The sequence below is a fragment of the Ovis aries genome, chromosome 1 (genome assembly GCF_016772045.2).
Source record: "Ovis aries strain OAR_USU_Benz2616 breed Rambouillet chromosome 1, ARS-UI_Ramb_v3.0, whole genome shotgun sequence".
NCBI classification, from domain to species: Eukaryota; Metazoa; Chordata; class Mammalia; order Artiodactyla; family Bovidae; genus Ovis; species Ovis aries.
This window is the reverse complement of record NC_056054.1, coordinates 101,981,233-102,006,547: the sequence shown is the minus strand read 5'-3', so window position 1 is coordinate 102,006,547 and position 25,315 is coordinate 101,981,233. Positions and strand designations below refer to the sequence as shown.

The 25,315-nt window shown below is 45.1% G+C and overlaps 1 protein-coding gene and 1 long non-coding RNA gene across 2 annotated transcripts in view; one reads left to right on the top strand and one right to left on the bottom strand.

Moving 5' to 3' along the window:
- Positions 1-3,378: 3,378 nt before the first annotated feature.
- On the top strand, positions 3,379-8,174 carry S100A11 (S100 calcium binding protein A11). The gene is made up of 3 exons (XM_004002508.5): positions 3,379-3,439; positions 6,677-6,829; positions 7,856-8,174. Exons 1-3 carry the CDS (start codon positions 3,437-3,439, stop codon positions 8,009-8,011), a joined length of 312 nt encoding a protein of 103 aa, XP_004002557.1. The 5' UTR covers positions 3,379-3,436; the 3' UTR covers positions 8,012-8,174.
- Positions 8,175-8,998: 824 nt separating this feature from the next.
- LOC105613037 (uncharacterized) overlaps positions 8,999-25,315 on the bottom strand; it is a 29,138-nt gene continuing 12,821 nt past the window's right edge. Inside the window, exon 4 of the long non-coding RNA XR_006060717.2 lies at positions 8,999-13,721. This is a non-coding gene — a long non-coding RNA (uncharacterized LOC105613037). The remainder of the gene's footprint in view (positions 13,722-25,315) is intronic.

Genomic DNA, 25,315 nt, shown 5'->3' with positions numbered 1-25,315 from the left:
AGACTGCGCATAAGAATTACCCTACATCTTGGAAGTCTCCACATTTACTTGCTGAATAAATCTGTACCTCATTTTTGTCTCTTGGTATCAACTTACCAGCCCTCACTCATCCTCAGCTCCTTGCTTGCATTTAGCCCTTCACTTGGACACACTGTTTACCAATGTTGCCAAATCTACTTTGCATTCCATCTTTCCTGATCACTGCCTCTTTTAACAGAAAATCCTTTTCATCATGATGCTGGGGAGTTGCTACCACAGGCAGCCCTCACTGGGCAGATTTGATCCACCAACATGGTTCTGGACAATTCATATTTATTTGATTCAGCTCTTTTCTTTGGTTTCACTCAAGCTGCTTCATGGGGCAGGGGAGTTACTGAAAGAATAGAGGCCTTACCTGAAATCAGGAAAGCTAGACAACCAGGTTCAGGAAGAACAAGAACACTATTCTGCACATTCTTTCCAAATGTCATCTCTCTGCTAAGTCACGTCAGTCGTGTCCCACTCTGTGCGACCCCATAGATGGCAGCCCGTCAGGCTCCCCCGTCCCTGGGATTCTCCAGGCAAGAACACTGGAGTGGGCTGCCATCTCCTTCTCCAATGCATGAAAGTGAAAAGTGAAAGTGAAGTCGCTCAGTCGTGTCCAACCCTCCACAATCCCATGGACTGCAGCCTACCAGGCTCCTCTGTCCATGGGATTTTCCAGGCAAGAGTACTGGAGTGGGGATAGCATCTGCTTACTTATGGTGTCTGCTTCTCCATAGTTTTTATTTGTCATGACTTCATGATTCTTTCCATGCAAATGTTCAGCTTCAGCTCTTCTAAATGCCTAATTTGTATGTGTTTCTGACTTCAGTTTTCCAAAAGCTGAATAGTCCTAGCTCACGATTTCATATAATGTCATGAAACATCCAATACTGTCCACTCTGTGGACTGGTAGTCCTTGAGTCTAGAGCTAAACTCAATCCAGCCAGCTACGACAGTGGGCACAGGGTCAAATCATGCAAAAACTTACCAACTGGGCTGGACTTTCAGTAGAGGGGGATAAACGTGTTTAAGGTGTTTTCCCTTAAAGACAAGTGTGATATGGGAAGTCCCATGATTCAGGTATGGAATAATTTAAACTAATGATTCCTTAATATTTTTGATCATAGAATTTTCTGAGAATCAGATGAAAGCTATGAATCCTCGCCAAGAATAAGTTCTCTTAGGCAGAAAATTTTACACATACTTTTGGGGTATATGTGGATCCCAGCATCTGTCCATGGAACACCCCTCAAAATACTGTAGGTCTAAAGTCTATCCCTTTGCAAGCATGTAAAGTCACTTCAGTTGTGTTCAACTCTTTGCCACCCTATGGACTGTAGCCTGCCAGGCTCCTCTGTCCATGGCATTCTCCAGGCATGCAGGAAAGATGGCATGCAAAGAATACTGGAGTGGGTTGCCTTGCCCTCCTCCAGGAGATCTTCCTGACCCTGGTATGAATCCCGTGTCTCCTGCCACTCCTGCACTGCAGGCAGATTCTTTGCTGCTGAGTCACTGGGGAAACCCCACAGTCTATCCATAGACCACCTCAAAGGCAGGCACTAATCTCACATTTGTATTTGTATCTCTTGTGTCTAGCACTGAGTTTGACACAAAACAGTCTCCAAAAATTTTTTTTAATAAATTGAAGAATTCATTCATTGATTAAGGTTTTTCAAAGGCAGATAGAAGCTAAATTTGGATTTGATATAAAAGGCATTGGAGAGAGCCATCTTGTTTGGTTCTTTCATTGTGTTTCATTTTTAAGCAAGCAGCTAACCAGAGCTGTACTGTAGGGCAATGTGTTTTTATCAGTCAGTAGAACAATTGGAGGGCAAGAGACCAATCAGAAAACTGGAGGAAAGAGGGAATGAAAACCTAAACTAGAACCCTGGAGGTAGAATATAACCAGATCCAAGAGAGAGTGTAAAAATAAAACTGATGGTACCTAGCACTTGATAAGATGTAGGGGGTAAGAAAGGTATTTGGAGTCAAAACCTGGCTCCAAAATTCTCTGGTCAGGAGAACAGAAGAATAACAGTATCATTAGCAGAGATAAGGAGGACAGGAGAGAAACAGACTCAGGAAAAACAAGTATCTCTTTAATTGAGTTTGAGGCTCAGGTGAGACTTTCAAGTGGATTCAAGAATAACTAAAACTGCGGTCTGGTGTAGGTAAGAAGAGATGAAGATCTCTTCAGAAGTGACCAGCTGAGGCTGCAAGAACAGAGATGTCAGGAAGCAGTTTACACAACGCCCTGCAACCCTTTATCTTTCCTTGGCATCTATTTCAGTTTTTGAAGCCCTCTCAAAACCATCATTTTATCTGATAGTCATAACAATCTTGTGAAGTAGGAAAGGAAAGGGCACCTACTTTTACAGGTAAGGAAATGGAGGCTCAGAGGATTGAGGGTTTTGCCAAAACTGTTGCCTTAAAGTAATTACAGATACCGGCTTCCCTGGTGACTGGGTGGTAAAGAATCAGCCTATCTACACAGGAGACGTTCCATCCTGCGTCTCCTGAACGGACAGGAGACCCTGGAGAAGATGCCCTGGAGAAGATAATGGCAACACACTCCAGTATTCTGGCCTGGGAAATGCCATGGACAGAAGAGCCCGGCGGGCTACAGTCCATGGGGTCGCAAAGGGGTCAGACACGACTTAGCGACTAAACAACAATTACAGACCCAGGATCAGAATCCAAAGCTTCTGATTCTTCATACAACTCCGTTGCCAACTGCACAGAGGTAAGACCCCGACTTGCCCGGGTCAGCAGTTTGTGGTCGTCCTGCACCGTTGCAGTACTTTGGGGTATAGGGTCTTGCTTTAACTCTTAATCGGTTTATAGAGACGTTTGAGACAATGCTGCTCCAGTTTGCACACATCATCACCGTTTAGTCCGTTAATTACATGCAGTGTGAAAGAATAGACAGCCCTGGTTTCTAGGAAACATGGACTCTGCAATTACTGCCAGCATTCCGAGTTGCTAGTCTTTTAAAGGGATCGCTCCGCCTTTAAGAAGGAGCAGAAATAGCTGGCGAGTTCGTACGTGGAAGACCCGCGGACTTGAACCCACTTCTCAAAGACCACTACGCCAAAGTTTAAATTCAGAAAAGACCAACATCTTCACAATTCACAAGACAGGGAGAGAGAGAGAGATTGTTTAAGGCTGCGTGAGGACAGTGGGGATTTGTGTGAGTTTTAAGGTGAAACTGTGCGTTTGGCAAAGAAGGGCGAGGGCGACGAGGCCGGATCCGCGGGGCGGGCGGGGCGGAGGAGGGGGCGCGTGAGTCAGGCGGGCGCCGCGCGGGGCGGAGCCGGGTGGAGCCTGCCCGGGAGGCCGCAGACCCGGCCCGCCGCCCAGTGCCCGCCGCGCAGCTCCCCGCTCGCATCCGCGCGCCTCGCTCCTCCCCGACATGGTAAGCCGCGCTTTTTACTTTTCTTCCTCTTACATGAACATTTCCTTCAAGTAAATTTCTCTTACATGAAGATTACAGCCACGGCATACTTTTCACCAGGCTTGATCTTTGATTTATGAAGTGGTCGTGGCAGGAAACAGCAGGACAGATAAATCTACCGGAGGGAATCAGAGAAAAGCAGATGGCAGAAGAAGCCCCAAATTATACCTGGAATCACAGCCTCGGGGTAGCAGCGGGAGGCTCTTGTTTTTACGCCGAGGTCTGGGGCTGGGACAGAAGTGCGCTGCGAGCCACGCCCGGCGCGGAGCCCCTAGCTCGGCGGGAAACGGGGCGAAGGGGTCCCCGCGGAGCCCAGGGCACGACCTAACGACTGGGGGGGTTGAAGTCTGCCTGGTGGCTCCAGTTACATATAGTTATAGAGCTAGAGGTCTGAGCCCTAGAGGGGAAATCGGAGTTTCAGTAGACGACGGGCAGGCGGCCAAGACGCGGTGACTGAAACTGAAGCCGGCCCCAGCCCGCGGAGCCCGGCCAGGAATGTGGGAGGGACCCGGCTCCGGGAAGCCCCCTCCTCCTGCCCTCTTCCCTTTAACCCACCGTCTTTTTAGGCGCTCCTCCGTCGCCTCTTTTTCTTCCCTCAGCTCCTGCCAGCCCCACTCTGAACTCTTTCTGCCTGCATTAATCCACCCCCCAAAATCTGCGTCTCCCTTGGCCTCTCTTTCACGGAGTCAGCAAACTTCCGCCCGCGGGCCAAGTGGGGTTCTCTGCGCCCACGAGCTCCGAGTGGATTTTACGTAAATAGTTGAAAGAAAAGCAAAGGAAGAATAATACTTTGAGAATTATATGAAAATCAGACTTCACTGCCCATAAGTAAAGTTTTATTGGCACACGGCCACGCCCATTCATGAGTTCTCCGTGTGGTTCCTGCCCTGCTACAAAAGCAGAGTGATGGAGACCAAGTGGACCACATCGGCCTAATATATATCCCGTCTGGCACCTACAGAACACGTTTGCTAACCCCTGCTTTAGTGTGTCAGTCTGTATCCTCTACTGCTCTTTCTTTCTTCTTTCCACCAAAATGGGGCACCAAAGTCTCAAAGAACCTAGAAAAGGCAGACCCAGCACCACCAAGTGGCGAAGGCCTGGAATGACTGCCCCGGAAGAAAGAATGCCACCGGGGCTCCCTGGAAGGAAAGGGAGCGTGAATTAAGAATGAGAACTTCAATACTTGTTTTTTTCAAGTGTTACTTTTTTCTTTAACTTTCTCAAATGAGTGTTTAGCGCGCATTTTCTTACTAATAAGCTCTTTCCCAGCATCCATTTATCATGCTGTTTTCTCCTTCCTCTCATTGTTCCCATCAAATAGAACTGTGGGTAGCAGTGATGGGGAGCACTGGCCTCCATCCAGACAGATCGCTTTCTCTTCTCCTTCAGCCACTGCCCAATTTGGGCAAAACTTTCCTGTCTGTGGGCCTCTCTGCCGGGGAACCCTCTCCAAAGTCCCCTCCAGCACTACAAATTTTGTAATTCCACTTAGGTATTTTGATATTTGTGGTTTTGTTCTGGAAAATTACCTCTGGGAAGACATGCAGGGGTTTTAATTTTCTCCATGTAGCTGATAGCAACAGATTTCATAGAAGCAAAAAAATTCAGTCAAAATTGATGTTAAGGAGAGAAAAAAAGAAAAGCAGAAAGCCATTGAAACTGGAAAATGAAAGCAGTCTGAATTCTACAAAGAAAAGGGTCAGAGGATACTTCTGTAGGTCTAGAAAAAGATCACAAAGCCCTGGCTCGTCAGCCTGGAACGTTCTACCCTATCTGGTGTGCCCTCCCAGTCAACCTTGTTCCTCTACTCTGATGTGTTAGTTACCCTGTGAGATTGCAGTCCTGATAAGAAAAGCTGTTGTGCAAACACATCTGTTTCTAGGCTGTGGTATTTTGTTTCTCACCAAAACTCTGAGGCTGCCAACACTTTTCTCTCTTAAAGAAAAAGTCCTGACAACGTGACTGTTGGGGAATAATCCATTTCCTATAGAGTTCTCTAGAACCCACCTCCAGAAAGGGCTTTATAGATGTTCCAGGATGCAGTGAGCAGCAGGCTAGGCGGTTAAAACACCTGGAGAGACTGAAGGAGGGAAGGAGAACGGCAGCTATGCACGTCAGTGCTTCTTAGCATGTAAATCATGTGTCCTGAAAGCCTCCAGCTCTGGGCTCCAGGGAGTCCATCCTAAGAACAAATTAACGGGATAAGTGCTACATTGGGAAAGTCACCAGCATTGTTAACCTCCAGAGTGAGGTAAAGCTTTGAAGGAAGGGTGTGGCCACCAAGTTTTCCAGAAAGTCTTCAGTTCCTGCTCTTATCCATCAGGGGGAGCCCATGAGTTCCTCACGTCTGGGGCCCCAGGAACTGGCTGGGAGTGAAAGGCAGAGTATGACAGAATTTCCTTGAAGACTTCCCTTATAAGGAAAGCAGAGCCCAGAACAGGATATGAATCTCCTGCTCCTTCTGGTGCAACCACACCTGTGGTTCAGCTCCCTAAGTGCCGTAGGAGCTGTGTGAGTGGCCACCTTGATCAGAGCCCCCATATCAACCTTCTGGTTTGAAGTGACCAGAGAAGTTCCACTAGCTTTTCCTGTGGGAATTAGTGGCATCCGGGAACAGAAGGAGCAGAGGCCAAGGGTGCAGGAAGCAACTGGAGGCTGAGATTCTAGAAGTAGCTCTGCCGTGTCAATTCCCTTCTCACGCCTCAGGGTAACTGTACTTTTAGTGTCCTTCTAGAAAATGTATGAGTCCTGAGAATTCAGTATTCCTTTAAAAGAAATGCCTTTTCACTAATCACAGTAACCTCTGTATATACTTTTTGGGGAAATAGGAATTTTTAATCTATACACAATGCTTGGTGGGTTGCATATTTGTGGGTATATAATATGCATATATTTCCCCACACATTCTAAAAGTATCAGTAAACCCTGTCACGTCATGCTCATCTAGGCAGCTTACTGCTTTCAAGTATACCAGCATTTTCACCTGGAATAAACAGGAGGCGATACGGGGAAGAAGCTCACCGAATGTGACTTTCTGTGGTTGTCTTAACCCCTTAGCCCCTAAACAATGAGCCGTCTTTTAGGAAACTGCTTTGATCCAAAATGAAGAGACGAGATCCTCTGGCGTGTTCTCCAGCACCCAGCTCTTGATATCCTCCCCTTGTCTGAATCCTGAATTTTTTTCCCCCCCCAAAGGCAAAAGTATCCAGCCCTACGGAGACTGAACGGTGCATCGAGTCTCTGATTGCTGTTTTCCAGAAGCATGCTGGAAGGGATGGTAACAACACCAAACTCTCCAAGGCTGAGTTCCTAATCTTCATGAATACAGAGCTGGGTGCCTTCACAAAGGTACTGGTCCCAGCCCCCACCCCAAACTAGAAGACCCTGGCAGAACGCCTGGCTCGGAATGAAGGACAGCAGCTGAGCCCCCAGGGCTGAGTGAGCTCTGAATGGCTATTAAAGGATCTTTTCTTCTCCTTTTTTTGAATAACATGTGATCTAAATATCAGAGTTATCAAACTATACATGACATAGGGAACACTGATCTTTTTTTCTTTTAAGGAGATGGTTTACAAAATGGTAAATGGAATAATAGAAGAGTTTTCAAATGTTGTTCCTCCACCCCAAAGCCACTAGGGCGGCCCTGTTCAGAAGAACTTTCTGTAGTGATGGAAATAATATTCTAAATATTTTATATGTGCACTGCTTGATATGGCAGCCAGTAGCAATTGACAGACTGATTTTCTAAGTTAATTCAGTAGCTGTATGTAACCAGTGGCTGTAAGTGTGTGTGGGTGTTGGGGTTTAGGATGCGTGGAGGATGAGGCCCTGCATCAGCTGCTGTCCTCTTTCTACCTCAGATCACTCCACTTTTATGTAGGTTGTATATTGGAGTTGCATGTGACACTTAGAAAAAGTTTTCCACTGATTTCACAAAATTGAGTAATCCCCAAATGTAACAGAAAGAACCCTGGACTAGGAGCCAGAAAATCTGAGTTTGAGGGAATTCTGTTGGTCCAGTGGTTCGGACTCCAGGCTCTCACTGCCAAGGGCCTGGCTTCAGTCCCTGGTTGGGGAACTAAGATTCCACAGACTATGAGGCACAGACAAAAAAAAAAAAAATTCTTTTTTAAGTAAATGGTTAATTTAGAAGGAAAAAAAAAGCTGATTTTACCAGTCTTCTGCTTAGGCCGGTTCACTTCATCTGTTTGAGTCTGTTTCTATGTCTGATAAGTGGGAAAATTAGTGACCCCTACCCTATGCCTCACACTCTTGAGAGAATAAAATGTGACAACATTTTTAAAAGCATTTTAGAAAGAACAATATAAAGGTACTAATGTCATTATGTCGTTATTACTGTTATTATCTTTGCAGAACCAGAAGGACCCTGGTGTCCTTGACCGCATGATGAAGAAATTGGACCTCAACTCCGATGGGCAGCTAGATTTCCAAGAATTTCTTAATCTTATTGGTGGCCTGGCCATTGCTTGCCATGAATCCTTTGTGAAGTCTGCCTCTGGCCAGAAGTAAATTGGAGGAGCCTTTGGGCCTGGCCTCCAGACCCACTGCCTTTCTTTCCAGCCTCTCAGTTATCTGCTCTTCACAGCCCCCATACACCCTGAGCCCGGCACACCCACCTACCCAGGCAGGCCACTCCTGTTAGTAATAAAACAATATTGTTTTTTAAAACACACACTGGAGTCAGTAAATTTGTATAAGAGTTGGGAAAGACTGGGAGGAATATAAATTAGATTGATGGGAACAGTTACTAGAAGTTGCACAGTAAATAGTAAAAATGTATCTTTGGTGTATCCATAATCCTGACTCATGATACCAACAGAATCATCTCTAAATTACTCAGCCTGATAGACGTCACTTGTTGTCACTATTCACTCATTAAGTGTCTGTCCAACCCTCCTACAGGCACTGTCATAGGCTCCAAGGATACAGTCAGCAAGACAGATAAGGTCCTGCCTTCACAGGGGTTACTTTTAGTTGAGGCAAACAATAAATGGATAAACAAAGGGCTATGAGAGTACCCAAAAAAATTGTCTTTCTGAAAGCCAAATTCTTTTCAAAAACTTGATTAGGGAAATTCACTGGAGATCACTGTGTTGATGTAAGTGTAGCTGAGACAACTATAAACAAATGTGAAAAACAGCAAAAATCTAAAAGCCTCATTTCTTCAGACTGCCTCAGAAGTATCTTTAAATTCCTCCACCTAGAAAAAGGAACTAGGGCTTCCAGGTGGCTCGGGGTAAAGAATATGCCTGCCAGTGCAGGAGACATGGGTTTGATTACTGGTCCAGGAAGATCCCACATGCCGCAGACCAGCTAAGCCTGCGCTCCACAGCTAGTGCGCCTGGGCGCCACAGCCACTGAAGCCCGCATGCCCGAGAGCCTGTGCTGCGCAAGAAGAGGAGCCACCACAGGGAGCAGCCTGCGAACCGCGACTAGAGATAGCCCCCTCTCCCTGAAAGGAGAGAGAGGCCTGTGCAGCAACAAACACCCAGCATAGCCTAAAATAAATACAAATCTTTTTTTTTTTAATTTTAATTTTTACTTTATTTTACTTTACAATACTGTATTGGTTTTGCCATACATTGACATGACTCCACCACAGGTGTACATGCGTAATAAAAATCTTTTAAAGGAACTGAAATTTATTGAGTGATTTATGCAAGAAAGGCAGTATAGCAGAATACTGCTATAAAAGTTTAACTATTTAAAATATCATTTTTATGAATATCCATTTTAACTATTTTTTTAGTCTCTACCCTTCAGGAAAGACAGCCTCTACCAATTTCCCAATAAACTTTTTCTTCTTCCTGCCTGTTTGATCTCTTCCACTTCTTTCTCTACCCACAGTTTTTAAAGGCAAACTTGATGGTGTCACTCCCTTGATTAAAACCAAGCATTAATTCCTCTTAACATGCAAGAGGAAATCCGCAGTCATCTTGGGGTACCCAAGGGCCTTCATGGTGTGTCCCGACCCTCTTCTCCAGCCTCATTTCTGCTGCTCTCTAGCCTTGCCGAACACTCCTGAACTGATAACTAGTGCTGTGCCTCTGTCCCTTCGTAATCTCTTCTTGCTGCCCGGAAAGCCCTCCCACCTTTTCTCCTTCCACAGAGCAGCATCTCTAGAGTGCCATCTCCCCCAGGAAGCCTTCCCTGCAGCCTCCCCTACCCACAGCTGGTTTTGATGCTCTTATTCAATGCGTCCACGGCACTCTCACCTCTGTCACACTCTGGATTGTAATAGTGCTTTTGCTTGTCTGTCTTCCCAGACTTGACTTTGAACTCAACAACAGGGACCTAGTTAAACGCACAGAGGAGCCTGGCAGGCCACCGTTAGGGGGTCGCAAAAAAGTCAAGAAACTGCCCGAGCGAAACAACGACACATCACTAATACCTAGTGTGGTGCCCGGCATATAGTGGGTCTGAAAGGGTAGATAATGCTGTAACATCTGACATGGAACACTGTGTGTGTCAGTCAGAGTTCCCACGGGGAACATGCATGTTCACCAGGGTCTCTGAAGAAAGTTCAGTGAGACTATTAGCAAGGTGTGTTTAGGGATAAGAGAAACACAAGCGATGGCAAAGCACCAGGGACTAGCAAAACTTGGAAGCTGTTATCACCATAGGTCTGACTGGGCAAGGCAGGGAAGAGATACTGGAAGCGAGCAAGAGCCACGGGCAAGGGAGAGGGTCCCCACAGATGCTGTGGCCTTTATTATAGAAATACAGTTACTGTCAGACCTTAGGAGGAAGGTGGGAGCCAGGAGGATACATACCAATATCTCTCTCTTCTCGCCTTTTGATCTTCAGCGCAGTGCCTCCAATGGGACAACCCAACTGGAAGGCTGAGCAGGGCAGAAAAATATAGAAAGTGAATCTGGAGGGGCAAAGAGGATATCCATCATATCGTAGAAAGGTAAGATCAGTATTTCTGTACTACACAGTTACTGCTGCGAGAGAGGTTGAGGATAAAGTGCCAACACGCAGATAGATATTTTTTAATATATATTTTTATTTTATATTGAAATTTTTTTATTGTGGTTAAATGTACCTAACGTGAAATTTGATATTTTAACCATTTTTAAGTATACAGTTCAGAAGCATTAAGTACATTCACACTGTTGTGCAACCATCACTAATATTCATCTCCAGAACATTTCCATCTTCCACAGCTGAAATCCTATACTCACTGAACAATAACTCCCACTCCCCTCTCCTCCCGTCCCTGGCCACCAACATTTACTCTCTGTCACTGTGAATTTTATTACTGCAGAGACCTCATATAAGTGGAATCATACTTTTTTTTTTTTTTTCGGTAACTGGCTTACTTCACTTAGCATAACATCCTCAAGGGTCATCCATGTCATGTGTGGCACATGTCAGAATCTCCTTCCTTTTTAAGGCTGAATAATATCCCATTGTATGCCTGTTGTTTAGTTGTTAAGTCATGTCCATAGGACTTTTCAATCGCATGGATGGTAGCCCACCCAACTCCTCTGTCCGTGGGATTTCCCAGGCAAGTATAAGGGAGTGGGTTGCCATTTCCTTCCCCCAGGGATCTGCCCAACCCAGGGATCAAAGCCACATTTGCTGCACTGGCAGGCAGGTTCTTTACCACTGAGCCACCAAGGAAGCCCATATATATATATATGTTACATTGTTATCCACTCACCCAACAATGGACACTTGGATTGCTTTCACCTTTTGGTTATTGAAAATAATGCTACTGTAAACACGGGTGTACAAATGTATGTTAGAGTGCCTGCATTCAACTCTTTTGGTTTATACATCCAGATGTGGTTCTCAGGTGGCACCAGTGGTAAAGAATCTGCCTGCCAATGCAGGAGACATAACAGACGCAGGTTCTATCCCTGGGTCAGGAAGATCCCCTGGAGAATGGCATGGCAATCCACTCCACTATTCTTGCCCGGAAAATCCCACCAAGAGTAGCCTGGTGGGTTACAGTCCATGGGGTCCGTACAGTCCAAAAGAGCTGGACACATCTGAGCATGCACACAAGGAAAAGAAAAGGAATAGAAATTCTGTGTTTTATTTTTTAAGAGCCACCATACCATTTTCCCCAGGAGCTGCTCCATTTTGCATTCCCATCAGCAATAGACAAGCAATGTCTAATTTCTTCACATCCTTACCAATACCAACCTGTTATTTTCTGATTTTTGTTTAATAGTTAACCTAATGAGCATGAAATGGTATCTCCTTGTTTTTATTCACATTTCCCTAATAAGTAGTGATATTGAGCATCTTTTCATGTACTTATTAGTCACTTAAATATCTTCATTAGAAAAATATTTATTTGAGTCCTTTGTCCATTCGTCCCAATTTTACTGATATAGTTGTATACAAAAACTGCACATAATTAACGTATACAATTTGATGACTTTGTTCATTTTTTAAGTGGGTTGTGTGATATTTTTATACTCAGTTGTAGGAGTTCTTTATATATTCTGTATATTAATCCCTTATCAGATACATGACTTGCAAATATTTTCTCCCATTCTGTAGGTTGCATTTTCACTCTATTGACAGTGTCCTTTGACACACAAAAGTTTTTAATCTTGATGAAACTGTAATTTTAATTTTGAATGTATCTATTTTTCTTTTATTGCCTGTGTTCCTCATATCATATCCAAAAAATCATTGCCAAATCGAATGAAGAATTTTTAAAAAAGAAAAAAAAATCAAGCAAAGATCCATTCCTTTTTAGGAAGATTTGGGTCATGATGTTAGGACTTTTGTCAAAATGGGGATAGAGCATATACAGCAAGCCCCTTCCTACTGAAAATAATTCTAGATAAAATGGAACCCCCTCCAAAAAAATAGTTTAAATACTTAGTTGAAAAATCAGAAAGAAGAATGTCTAGATCCCCAAAGCAAAACGGGAATGCATAGCTGTAACTGTGCCAGAACTGAGGTCATGTGAACCCAAACTGCAGAACAGGGACCAAGCTCTTAGCTAAAGGAGATAAACCACTGAAGAGATGCCCTAACAGTGACGAAGACTGAGAACCTCAGCTCACCACCCCAGAAAAAACAGAATGAGCCATAGAGGGAACAAAGCCATCTGAGAGAGGACAAAATGCCACACTTGTGCTTCCTGGAGGCATGGGACTCAAACACACACTGCTCCCTTGTACAGAATTCCCAGGTTAAAAGTGCTCCAGAGCAGTAAACACAATATAAAACCCCAGGGAAATGCAAACCACCTCATGGAAACAACTCCAGCCGTTGGGGGAATTTCCACAGAAGATAAATCCCACTAAAATGAGCTCACAAATATTATACTGCACACACAGGACTATCAATATATGTAACAGATAAGAAACTTTGCACCCAAGTAAAGAGAGAGCAATGTGGAACTGACTTGAACATGAGAATGTTTAAAATATTCAAATAAATAAAGGCAGGAAGTAAGATATATAAACAAGAATAGGGGTACATGAAGAAGGAAAAAAAAAGCAAATACAGATTCTATAAGTGAAATATATAAATTGCCAAATCAAATGAAGAATTTTAAAAAAAGAAAAGAAAAAAATCAAGCAGGGATCAAGCAAAGTGGCAATTCATGCAACTATATAAAGGATCATGAAGTTGAACGCTGCACCAGTTCCTGGCCCAGCTGGGGTGACAAATGGGAGGATCTGTCCCCATGGGCTACACCTCACGGAGACCTTGCTGATTCACTGCACCCACCCACCTCACAACAACCCTATTGTATTCTCCGCAAACCTGGTGAGAGAGGTTTTGGGAATTTGAGCAGAGTCGGGGAGGACCACACCTGTACAGCAAGAGCAATAATCCGTGCTTTGTTTCTTGGCTCTCCCTAATCTCCTAAATCTCCCTCAGTCACCAGTGAAAGCATTCCTGGATGGCCACGGTCAAGAAAGAAGACTCAGAGAGGAAGGCAAGTCTGTGCTGGCTGGGAACTGGCTCTCAGTGTAGAAAGCACCCTGCGAGAAAAGGCAGCGAGGGCGGAGAGGAGCAACGGTAATCCTGGGTCTTCACCCCACCTCTCTCAGCTGAGAATGCGACCCACGCAGAGAGAAGTGTTGCTCTTGCCAGATTCATATTTCATCCGCACAGCGGCTTAGTGTCAACGTTATCTTTAAACGTGATGTATGGAGTCGCCAGAACTTGTGGTAGGAATGCCAGACAAAGATGACTTCAGGAACGTTGCAAGTCCAGTCCACAAAGACATCCACTTCTGACAGAGCAAGAAAACCAAAGGTGAAAGTTACGGAAGGCGTACATTAATATGAAGTCCACGGCAGAGGTTGTTTCATAAACCCAAGTGACCCTCTCCTCACTTCAGCACCATTAAACCTCCTGAATGGATGGCTGGAACTTTCGGTTTCTCTGTACTGACCTCTGAGGAGGAGAGAGGAACTAGATATTAAGTTCAATCACCAATGGCCAACGATTTAATCAATCATGCTTATGTAATGAGCTCTTCATAAAAACCCAAAGGACAGGGTTTGCAGAACCTCTGGGCTGGTGAACCCAAGGAGAGAGGGGAGGGCTCTGAGAGGACACAGAAGCTCTGGGCTCTTTCCCGCAAACCTTGCCCTATTTATCTCTTCCACCTGGCTGTTCCTGAGTTATGTGTGTGTTAGTTGCTCAGTCATGTCCGCCTCTATGCGCCCCCATGGATTGTAGTCTGCCAGGCTCCTCTGCCCATGGAATTTTCCAGGCAAGAATACTGGAGTGGGTTGCCATATTCTTTTATAACAAACCAGTTATCTAATAAATACAATGTTTCTCCGAGTTCTGGGAGCCACTGTAACAAAGTGATGACACCCAAGGAGGAGGTCATGGGAACCTCCAAATTATAGTCAGTTGGTCAGAAGCACAGGTGACAACCTGGACTTTCAACTGGCTCTGAAGTGAGGGAGGGAAGCAGTCTTGTAGGACTGAGCCCTTCACCTCTGGGGTCTGACCCAGTCTTCAGGGAGCCAGTGTCAGAATGGAGTTAACTCACAGGACACCCAGCATGCCAGAGAATTGCCTGGTGAAGGCAATGGCAACCCACTCCAGTACTCTTGCCTGGAGAATCCCATGGACGGAGGAGCCTGGTAGGCTGCAGTCCATGGGTTTGCTAAGGGTCGGAGACGACTGAGTGACTTCACTTTCACTTTTCACTTTCATGCATTGGAGAAGGAAATGGCAACCCACTCCAGTGTTCTTGCCTGGAGAATCCTAGGGATAGGGGAGCCTGGTGGGCTGCCATCTATGGGGTCACACAGGGTCGAACACAACCGAAGCGACTTAGCAGCAGCAGCATGGGGGAAAAAACCCACACGTAGTAGCGGGTGTCAGAATCATTACATAGCATCTTCTAAAAGTGACCAGTGGGATTGTTTTGTTGTAGCTATTTAGTATTATTTTATTAACCTTTGGATTTAAGCTTATTACCTATGTTTCCATTATTCTCCTTATCAGTACTCATATTGTCTCATGTTTAGCTACTGGGAGTCCTTTGAGTTGGGTCCTAAGTCCCTATGACATGGCCCCAGTAGTCTTTGATAACTTCCTTCTTCCTGGTATAAAGTGTTCCTAGCTCATCTAGTACATTTCTTGCACCAGACGTTTTTTCAAGCATCCCTTCTTCCTTTTAGCAACCTCTCATCCTTTTCCTTTCCTTTGCTAACTCCTTTTCTTGTACCTTAACTCAAACTCAGGGACTATCTTGATGGCTCAGGGGCTAAGACTTCATACTCCCAAGGTAGGGAGCTCAGGTTCCATCCTGGGTCGTAAACTAGATCCTACAATGCCACAGCTAAGATCCAGTGTGTTGCAACTAAGACCCGGCACAGCCAAATAAATGAATAAATTAAAAAAAAAAAAAAAGACTCAAACTCAGCCTTTGACCTTCTCCTTTTACGGTCTATAGTATCTCACTTCAATGCATTCTTAACTAGAATAAGCTCTTCAACCTGGTTCGTCAGGCTTTCCACTACCACTGCACCTTTGCTATTTCTTCCTTCACATGGAATTCAACTTGACATGATTCAATTTAAATTTACTGAGTGTCTTCCATGTCCTAAATGTCATATGCTTGTTGTTGGCACTGATGGTAATAATTCTAATAGCTATTAACTTTTATTAAGTACTACACGTGTCTAAGAGCTTTGCTTGCATCAGTCGCATCATGTCTGACTCTTTGCAACCCCATGGACTATAGCCCATCATGATCCTCTGTCCATGGGATTTTCCAGGCAAGAATACTGGCGTGGGTTGCCATTTACTCCTCCAGGGGAATCTTCTCGACTCAGGGATCTAACCCAAGTTTTTTGTATTTCCTGCACTGGCAGACAGATGGTTTACCACGGTGCCACCTGGGACTTTACATACATTATATCTTAACAATTATTCCTCTTAACAATCCTATAATATAATCACAATTATTAATGTCTATGTCATGGAGTAAGATACTAAGGCACAGAGAGACTGCAAACCTTCCCCAGGTCTCACAGCAAATAAGAGGCAAGGCCAACTCTGTCTGACTCCACATGATGGTTAATCGTATGTGTCACTTTGACTGGGCAAAAGGGATGCCCAGATAGCTGATAGAACATCATTTCTGGTGTGCTGTGAGGGTGTTTCTGGAAGAGACTGGCATTTGTATTGGTAGACTGAGTAAAGCAAAAGGTCCTCCCCACTGTGAACGGGCAGCAGCCCATCCCTGAGAGCCTGAGTAGAAAGAACAAAAGGCAGAAGAAAGGCGAATTCACCCTTTCCGACTGAGACACCCACTTCTCGGGCTCTATGACCTTGACACTCGTGGTTCTCCAAGTTTCAGACTCGGGTGGGGACTTACAACATCTATCCTCTGAATTCCTGAGCCTTCTGTCTCGGACTAAATTATAGTACCAGCTTCCCAGGACCTCCAGCTTGCAGACAACGTATCATGGGACTTCTCAGCCTCCATCACCTCCATCAGCCATTTGCTAAAATTAATTTCCTTCTATTTGTACCCAGGCATCCTTTTGGTTATGTTCCTCTGGAGAACTCTGACACACTTCCAAACCCTATCTTGACCACTAAGCCATTTGTTTGTTTCCCTCCCCTCTGTTTGGCCTAATTCCACATATTCTACAAGACTGACCCCAAGTCCCCTGCCTTCTAAGAAGCCTCTCTTCCCACTCTGACCAGTGTGGCTCGTCCTCTCCCTAAACTCCTCACTACCAATGAGGCACTTCAGAACCCACTGCGTGCAGTCTCGCTCCACTCAGCTGCAGACTCTGATTCCCTGAGTCTGGGGTGGAACCTGAGACTCTGCATTTCTACCAAGCTCCCAGGTGATGCCGCTGCTTCTGGTCCATGAACTACATTTTAAGTAGCCAGGATTGGAGACATACACACATGCTTTCAAGTCTATTTACTAAAACATGAACCACAGTGATCTCTGGACACTCCCTTCTTTCTTGGCTGCTCAACACAGCATGCAGGATCTTAGTTCCCTGAAAAGGGGTTGAACCCCTTGAACCCATGCCCCATGCAGTAGAAGCATGGAATCCTAACCACTGAACAACCAGGGACGTCCCCCCCTTTTTTTAAATTTATATGTTTCTATATTTTTCAATTTCCTATCAATGGATACAGATTATTTTTAGAATTAGAAGGATGTATATAAATATTAAGTTCACAATGATTCTCACAGTATTCAAAATAAAGTTCAGATCTCTTCACTCAGCACCAGAAGCTCTTTGTGATCTGGCCCTTTGCAGATTCTGTGTCCTAATCTCCGGCAACCTCTGAATACCCTTTCCACATGCCCACAAAACCTTCCAAATCATCTGTAGTTCTCTAGACACTTCTCCCTACTCTCTCATCCCCCCACCTTCCTCTGACTCATCCTTCAAGTTAGCCTCAGTGGTTGCCTCCTTCAGGAAGCCTCTCCCAGCTCTGCCATCTCAGCTCTCTGCTCTGCGCAACAACCAGAGACACGCTGGCCACAATACACCTCACATGTTGCTTTGCCCACCTTCCCTGATAGACTGGGGTTCCCCAAGCAGAGACAATCTTTATTTCTATATTCTCAGCATTTAGATAGTGCCAGGCATGTAGCTGGCACTCAGTAAGTTTCTGAATGGATATACAAAAATGACTTGCAAAATGCTACATGCGGGCTCACCTTGGAGGCACAGTGGATAAGAATCCACTTGCCAATGCGGGGGGACATATTCGATCTCTGGTTCAGGAAGATTCTCCATTCCACGAAGCAACCAAGCCCATACCCCACAACTACTGAGCCTGCACTCTAGAGCCCATGAGCCACAATGACTGAAGCCGGGGGCCTGTGCTCCGCAACAAGAAGAGCCGCTGCAATGAGAAGCCCATGGACCATCACCAAGAGTAGCTCCCACCTGCCACAACTAGTGCAAAGCAAAAAAGACTCAGCAAGGCCAAAAATAAATAAAATGTAAAATGCTGTCGGCTTCCCAAATATTGTTCTTATTTTCCTTACTTTGAGGTTGAAAAAACAAATTCAGACCATTAGGTGACTTGTCCTGAGTCTCGAAACTAATGAATGGGAGAACCTAGTTACCGTGAGATTTATTTATGCATCTTACATATGATCTCTCTATATAGCTATATGATCTCTTAATTTCAAATGCATTTTAATAACCCTATATTTTTACACCCCGCCCGCCATGATGATTGTTTTTGACATCTTATTTTATATCTTTTTGTTTCACGTATCCTGCAACTATTTATTGCAGATATAAATGATTTTACTCCTTCTGTCTTTTAACCTTTCTACTAGCTTTGTACATGATTGATTTACTGCCTTTATTATGTACCTGCATTTACCAGTTTTTTTTTTTCCTTTCATAATTTTTAGGCTTCTAGTTGTACCTTTTCTTTTTTTGCTTAGAGAAATTCCTTTGACATTTCTTGTAAAGCTGGTTTGGTGGTGCTCAACTCTTTTAGTTTTCGCTTCTCTATAAAACATCTGATGTTTCCATCAAATCTGAATGAGAGGCTGGCTGGGTAAAGCATTCTTGGCTGTAGGTGTTTTCCTTTCATCACCTTAATTGTATCATGCCACTCCTTTCTGGCCTGCAGAGTTTCTGCTGAAAAGTCAGCTGGTGGCCTTATGGGAGTTCCTGTTGTACGGAACTTGTTGTGTTTCCCTTGTTGCTTTTAACAGTCTCTCTTCGTCTTTAATTTTCGCCATCTTAATTACACTGTGTCTTGCTGTGGTCCTCTTTGGGTCATCCTGTTTGGAACTCTCTGTGCTTCCTGGACCTGGATGTCTGTTTCCTTTCTAAGGTAGGTAAGTTTTCAGCTATTAAGGCTTCAAATACATTATTTGCCCCTTACTCTCTCTCTTCTCCTTCAAGGCCCCCTATTGGTACACTTGAGTGTCTCAAAAGGTCCCTTAAACTGTCCTCATCTCTTTTGGGGATTCCCTGGTGGCTCAGATGATAAAGAATCTGCCTGCAAACCTGGGTTCAATCCCCAGATTGGGAAGATCCCCAGGAGAAGGCAATAGCAACCCACTCCAATATTCTTGCCTGGAGAATTCCATGGACAGAGAAGCCTGGTGGGCCACAGTCCACGGGGCAGCAAAGAGTTGGCCACAACTGAGTGACTAACACACACACTGTCATCTCTTTTTATTCTTTTTTTCTTTTCTCTATTCAGCCTCTGTGATGTCCACTACTTTTATCTCACTGATTCACTCTTCTGTATTATTTAATCTAACTATTGATTCTTTCTAGGGTATTCTTTTTTACTATGGTTATTGTATTCTTCATCTCTGTTAGTTCTTATTTATATTTTTTCACTCTTTATTTAAAACTTCTAACTTCTCACTGTGTTCATCCATTCTTCTCCCGGGTTCTTTGATCACTTTATGGTCATTACTTTGAACTCTTTATTGAATAGCTTACTTATCTCCACTTCTCTTGGCTTTCCTGGAGTTTTGTCTTCTTCCTTTGTTTGGAACACATTTCTCTGGTGCCTCATTTGCCTAATTTGTTGTTTATATTTCTATGTATCTGGTGAGTGAGTGAGTGAAGTCGCTCAGTCGTGTCCAACTCTTTGCGACCCCGTGGACTACCAGGCTCCTCCGTCCATGGGATTCTCCAGGCAAGCATACTGGAGTGGGTTAACATTTCCTTCTCCAGGGGATCTTCCCGACCCAGGGATTGAACCCGGGTCTCCCACATTGGAGGCAGACGCTTTAAACTCTGAGCCACCAGGGAAGCCCATGTATCTGGTAGGTTGGTTATATTTCTCAGCCTTGGAGATGTGGCCTTTTGTAGGAAACGTCTATGAGTTCCGGCCGCACATTCCCTTCTGGTCACCAGAGCTACATGCTCTAGGGGTGTCATCTATGTGGGCTGCGTGGATCCTTCTGTTGTGGCGGCAGACTACCGTGGACAAGCTGGTAGGCATGGCTGGACCCTGGTCCAGTGGGCTGCCAGGCCCAGCCTTGTGTGGAGGCTGCTGACTGCGGATTGATGGGCTGGGTCACAAGGCAGCCAGCGGCAGAACCCCAGGCTGGGGCAGGGGGTGGCCCCTGGGGTAGTGCTGGCTCACTGTGAGTAGGGCTGGATCATGGGGTGGCTGGCTGAAGAGTTCAAGGTATCTCAGCACCAGTGTTGGCCTGCTGGTGGGTGGGGCCAAGGCCCAGGGGTCTCTGGTTACAGGGCCCTGGGGGTCCTGAAGCTGCATCAGCCTGCTGATATCCAGTGGAGCCAGATCCCAGGACCACTGGTTGAGGGTCCCGCTGGCCGTGTTGGCCAGCTGGTAGAGAGGGCCAGGGCTCGGGGAGCTCCCAGGGCCTGTTCTGGCCTGCTGATGAGCTGGCTGTGTCCTGCCACGGCAGACTGCAGGTCTGCAGTGGCTCTGGGGCTGGTGTCTGCCGGCTGGTGAATGGGGTTGGGGTCCAGGGGATGTTGGGGCTGGTGCCTGCCCCCTGGCGTGTGGGGCCAGGTCCTAGACCAAATGGGAGAACCAGAATTCAAACCCCAATTTTCTAATCATCTTTCTAATTTACCTCAACTACTTTCATTAAATACTAACAAGAAAAAAGTACATCACCCTCTTTTGGATCAAGTAGATGGAGAGTTGTTTCACAAAAGTGATGCCAAAAGCTTGGCTTCTCTATACATGGATGTCCAATCAAATCTCGAAGACAGGGTTTGGGGTGAAGTACTAGAAGATAGCTTTATTGCTCTGCCAGGCAAAGGGGAACACTGTGGGCTCATGCTCTCAAAACCGTGTGTCCCAACTTGGGGAAGATAGCGACAAGTTTTATAATAAGTGTTCAAAGAGGGCATGATCAGCTTGTGGACATTGTTCTGATGGGTTGGTGGTGAGCTAAATAGGAGTCAGCATCATCAGCCTTCAGGTCAACTAGTCTGGGGTTTACATGCCTATGGCCAGCCTACCATCCTTAATCATTAACTTCTCCCACCTGGAAGAAGTTTCAGTATCTGCAAAATAGCTTGAAGATACTGTTGTGTGTATCCATTGATGGGAAGCAGAACCTTGCCCCAAGGCTGCTCTTGATTGTTTATTTCTCTGCATACCCTCCCTTCCCTAACTAACAACTGCTTGAATCTGCCCACTGGAACTCAGGGAAGGTCATGTAGGCTGAATGAATGCTCCTGCATCGCCAGGCAGGTTCTTTACCACTGAGCCACCAGGAAAGCCTTTCTTAACCTTAGGACATGCCATTCTGAGCCAGGACCACTCCTCTCAGCAATTCAAGTTTTTGTTGTCTGCACTGTGTGCCTTGTGGGACCTCAGTTACCTGGGCAGGGATCCAACCTGGGCCACAGTAGGGAAAGCCCAGGATCCTAACCACTAGGCCACCAAGGAATTCCTTCAGCAGCCCATGTTGACCCATGATTTACACTTCCTGCCAACATCCACTGAGGGTCAACATTCACTGTATTCTGTTCAGAATACAGAACACGCCAAGAAAAATCTCTGTCCCCAAGGATCCCATAGGTGCTGAGGGAGACAAACAAGTGCACAATTTCTAGATGCTGTAATGAGGGCCATGAGGTGGAAGGGAGGGCCCCAGTTGTGGGGGTGGAAGGTGGGCAGAAGAAGATGATATATGACCAGAACCTTGAGGGTGCTGGTTCTGTAACCAGTCAGTACATCTACCTTCTGCCCTCTCTTTGCTCTCTTCTATACTGTCCATCCCCTCGAAGGGGTGTGAATTCCTCAAGTACAGGGAACATGTCACCTTCATCCACGCATTCCCTATAGCACCCAGCCGAGCAGCTGCCCAGCTTCCCAAATACCAGTGTGATGTTCTCATCACATCCTGCCAGACCCTGGCCTGACCGTGAAACATGCCCAGGGAGCCAGAGGGCCATGCCCAGGGAGGCAGACAACTGAAACAGCTCACAAAGCAGGTCACTCCCACTTAGACATCCCACTGGTAGTTTGTTCATCACCTTCCTTCCCAAGCCAATGTTTCCTCTGCACTGGGCAGGCACCACGATACTCCGGGTGCCCAGGCTGGACAATTCCGGGTGGTCGTGATTGTTCCTCTTCCTCATGTCCTGCAGCTCAGTAGCGGCCGCCCTGAGGACTCTTTCTGCAGACTTTTCTCAAATCTGTACTTTCCTGCCTGCTCTTACCACCACCATTCCAGTGCAGGCCTGTATCATCACCAGCCTCACCTGTCATCTTCTGGCGCCCACTCTCCCCCACCCGCAGTGGTCAGTGGTTCTGCTTCCTGTCGTATAGTTGTATTTACAATTTAAATCTGTAGTCTGGAACTCAAAAGTATCAAAAGTCTAGCCCTTATCCCTCACCTTAACCCTTTTTCTGGTTGTTGCTTCTCCAGATGTGTCCCGCACATTCGCTCCTCTGTATTTTCATTCATGTTATTCCTCACCTTGGATTGTCCTCCTCTCAGTACCTGTTTCACATGCCCCACTGATACCTAGCAAATGGGATAGAGACCCAGTGTTCAAGACTCTTGTCAAATCCTATCTTCCATGAAGTTATTCTTAAGGATCTTAGCAGAGGGAGACTGCTTTTCCAAATTCCTGCTGGTCTCACTGTCTATACCCCATGCAACACTGGCCACACATATTACCTCCTCTCAGAGCTATTTGGGAACATTCCCTTTGTTCCTGGCTAGATTATGGTTCTGTTCCTAAGCAGCTGCCCTTGATGCTGCTCTACCCAAAGAAAAGCAGGGATGGGTAGTGGCCAAAGGGAAGCTTTGACATTAGGCTTATCTGGATTCTTATAGGGCCATACAATATCCCCTAAGGGAATTTATTATCTAACCTCTCTGAGCTTCCTTTCCTCATCTGAAAACAGACTTGGCATCTATTTTACAGGGATTTTGTGAGACTTAGAAATGATATATGTAAAGCAAAAAAGCAAGAGAGTTCCAGAAAAACATCTATTTCTGCTTTATTGACTATGCCAAAACCTTGGACTATGTGGATCACAATAAACTGTGGAAAATTCTTCAAGAGATGGGAATACCAGACCACCTGACCTGCCTTTGAGAAATCTGTATGCAGGTCAAGAAGCAACAGTTAGAAGTGGACATGGAACAACAGACTGGTTCCAAATAGGAAAAGGAGTACGTCAAGGCTGTATATTGTCACCCTGCTTATTTAACTTCTATGCAGAGTACATCATGAGAAACGCTGGGCTGGAGGAAGCACAGGCTGGAATCAAGATCGCCAGGAAAAATATCAATAACCTCAGACATGCAGATGACACCACTCTTATTGCTGAAAGTGAAGAGGAACTAAAGAGACTCTTGATGAAAGTGAAAGAGGAGAGTGAAAAAGTTGGCTCAAAGCTCAACATTCAGAAAACGAAGATCATGGCATCTGGTCCCATCAGTTCATGGGAAACAGATGGGGAAACAGTGGCTGACTTTATTTTTCTGGGCTCCAAAATCACTGCAGATGGTGATTTCAGCCATGAAATTAAAAGATGCTTACTCCTTGGAAGGAAAGTTATGACCAACCTAGACAGCATATTGAAAAGCAGAGACATTACTTTGTCAACAAAGGTCCATCTAGTCAAGGCCATGTTTTTTCCCAGTAGTCATGTACGGATGTGAGAGTTGAACTGTGAAGAAGGCTGAGCACCGAAGAATTGATGCTTTTGAACTGTAGTGTTGGAGAAGACTCTTGAGAGTCCCTTGGACTGCAAGGAGATCCAATCAGTCCATCCTAAAGGAGATCAGTCCTGGATGTTCATTGGAAGGACTGATGTTGAAGCTGAAATGCCAGTACTTTGGCCACCTCACGCGAAGAGTTGACTCATTGGAAAAGACTGATGCTGGGAAAGATTGAGGGCAGGAGGAAAAGGGGACGACAGAGGGTGAAATGGCTGGATGGCATCACCAACTCAATGGACATGGGTTTGGGTGAGCTCTGGGAGTTGGTGATGGACAGGGAGGCCTGTTGTGCTGCAGTTCATGGGGTCACAATGAGTCGGACACAACTGAGTGACTGAACTGAACTGAAAACTGCATTAAGTTACTATAATCATAGAGTACATCAGGAGAAAGAGTTGGGACAAATTGAGAGAGTAGCACTCACATACACATACTGCCATGTGTGTAAACAGCCAGTGGGAAACTGCAGTATAAAACAGGGAGCTCAACTCAGTGTTTTGTGAAAACCCCGACTCGATGGACATGAGTCTGAGTGAACTCCGGGAGTTGGAGATGGACAGGGAGGCCTGGCGTGCTGCGATTCATGGGGTCGCAAAGAGTCGGACACGACTGAGTGACTGAACTGAAGAGGGGTGGGATGGGATGGGTGTAGCAGGGGAGGCTCAGGAGGGAGGGGACATATGCATACTTGTGACTGATTCACACTGTTGTATGGTAGAAGCCAACACAACATTGTAAAGTAATTATCCTCCTATTAAAAATAAATATAAGGACTTCCCTAGTGGTCCAGTGGCTAAGACCCCGTGCTCCTAATGCAGGGGGCCCAGGTTCAACCCCTGGTCAGGGAACTAGATCCCACATGCTGCAACTAAGACCCAGTGCAGCCAAATAAATAAGTTTAATTTTTAAAAAGTGAAAGTTGCTCCGTAGTGTCTGATTCTTTGCAACCACATGAACTATACACTCCATGGAATTCTCCAGGCCAGAATACTGGAGTGGGGGGACTTTCCCTTCTCCAGGGGATTTTCCCAACCCAGGAATCGAACCAGGGTCTCCTGCGTTGCAAGCAGATTCTTTACCAGCTGAGCTGCCAGGGAAGCCCAAAATAAAAAATAAATACACAAAGAAAAGAAAAAAATAAATTACTATAATCCTAATTGATCTAAAATACTTCTTGGGGTAATTTTAAGGAACAATTAAAACAAACCCTGAGACAGCGCTTTGTAGACTATAAAATTATTAAGCTAATTTTTAATAAGCATGACCTGGATTACATTTTTCTTTTTATATGATATGACCAACATAGACCCCAAAGATAACCCCACTGATTACCAGGAAGTATATGCTCCAATATCTAGGCTTTCAGAATATCTGTGCTCAAAACTGTTAGAATGAATTCACTTAAAAGCCAACCAATAAAACTGGTTGAATTCTATGTCATAATTCAGACTTTTATCCAAATAGCACCAAACACTAGTTCAACCTAATACCTCTATTTTTTTTTAATTTTTATTTTCACTTTATTTTACTTTACAATACTATATTGGTTTTGTAATACCTCTATTTTTATGTTGTTGGTTTTTTGTTGTTGTTGTTTGTTTGTTTGCATCATGGACACAGAGCTTTACTGTTCCTACTTTTCAAGCCTTGAGAAATGCTATCAAAGA

What these genes read in the sequence shown, in the direction of transcription:
- S100A11 (XM_004002508.5), top strand. An exon ending in AGCTGGGTGCCTTCACAAAG is followed by an intron (nt 6,830 to 7,855) that starts GTACTGGTCCCA and finishes TTATCTTTGCAG; the next exon opens with AACCAGAAGGACCCTGGTGT.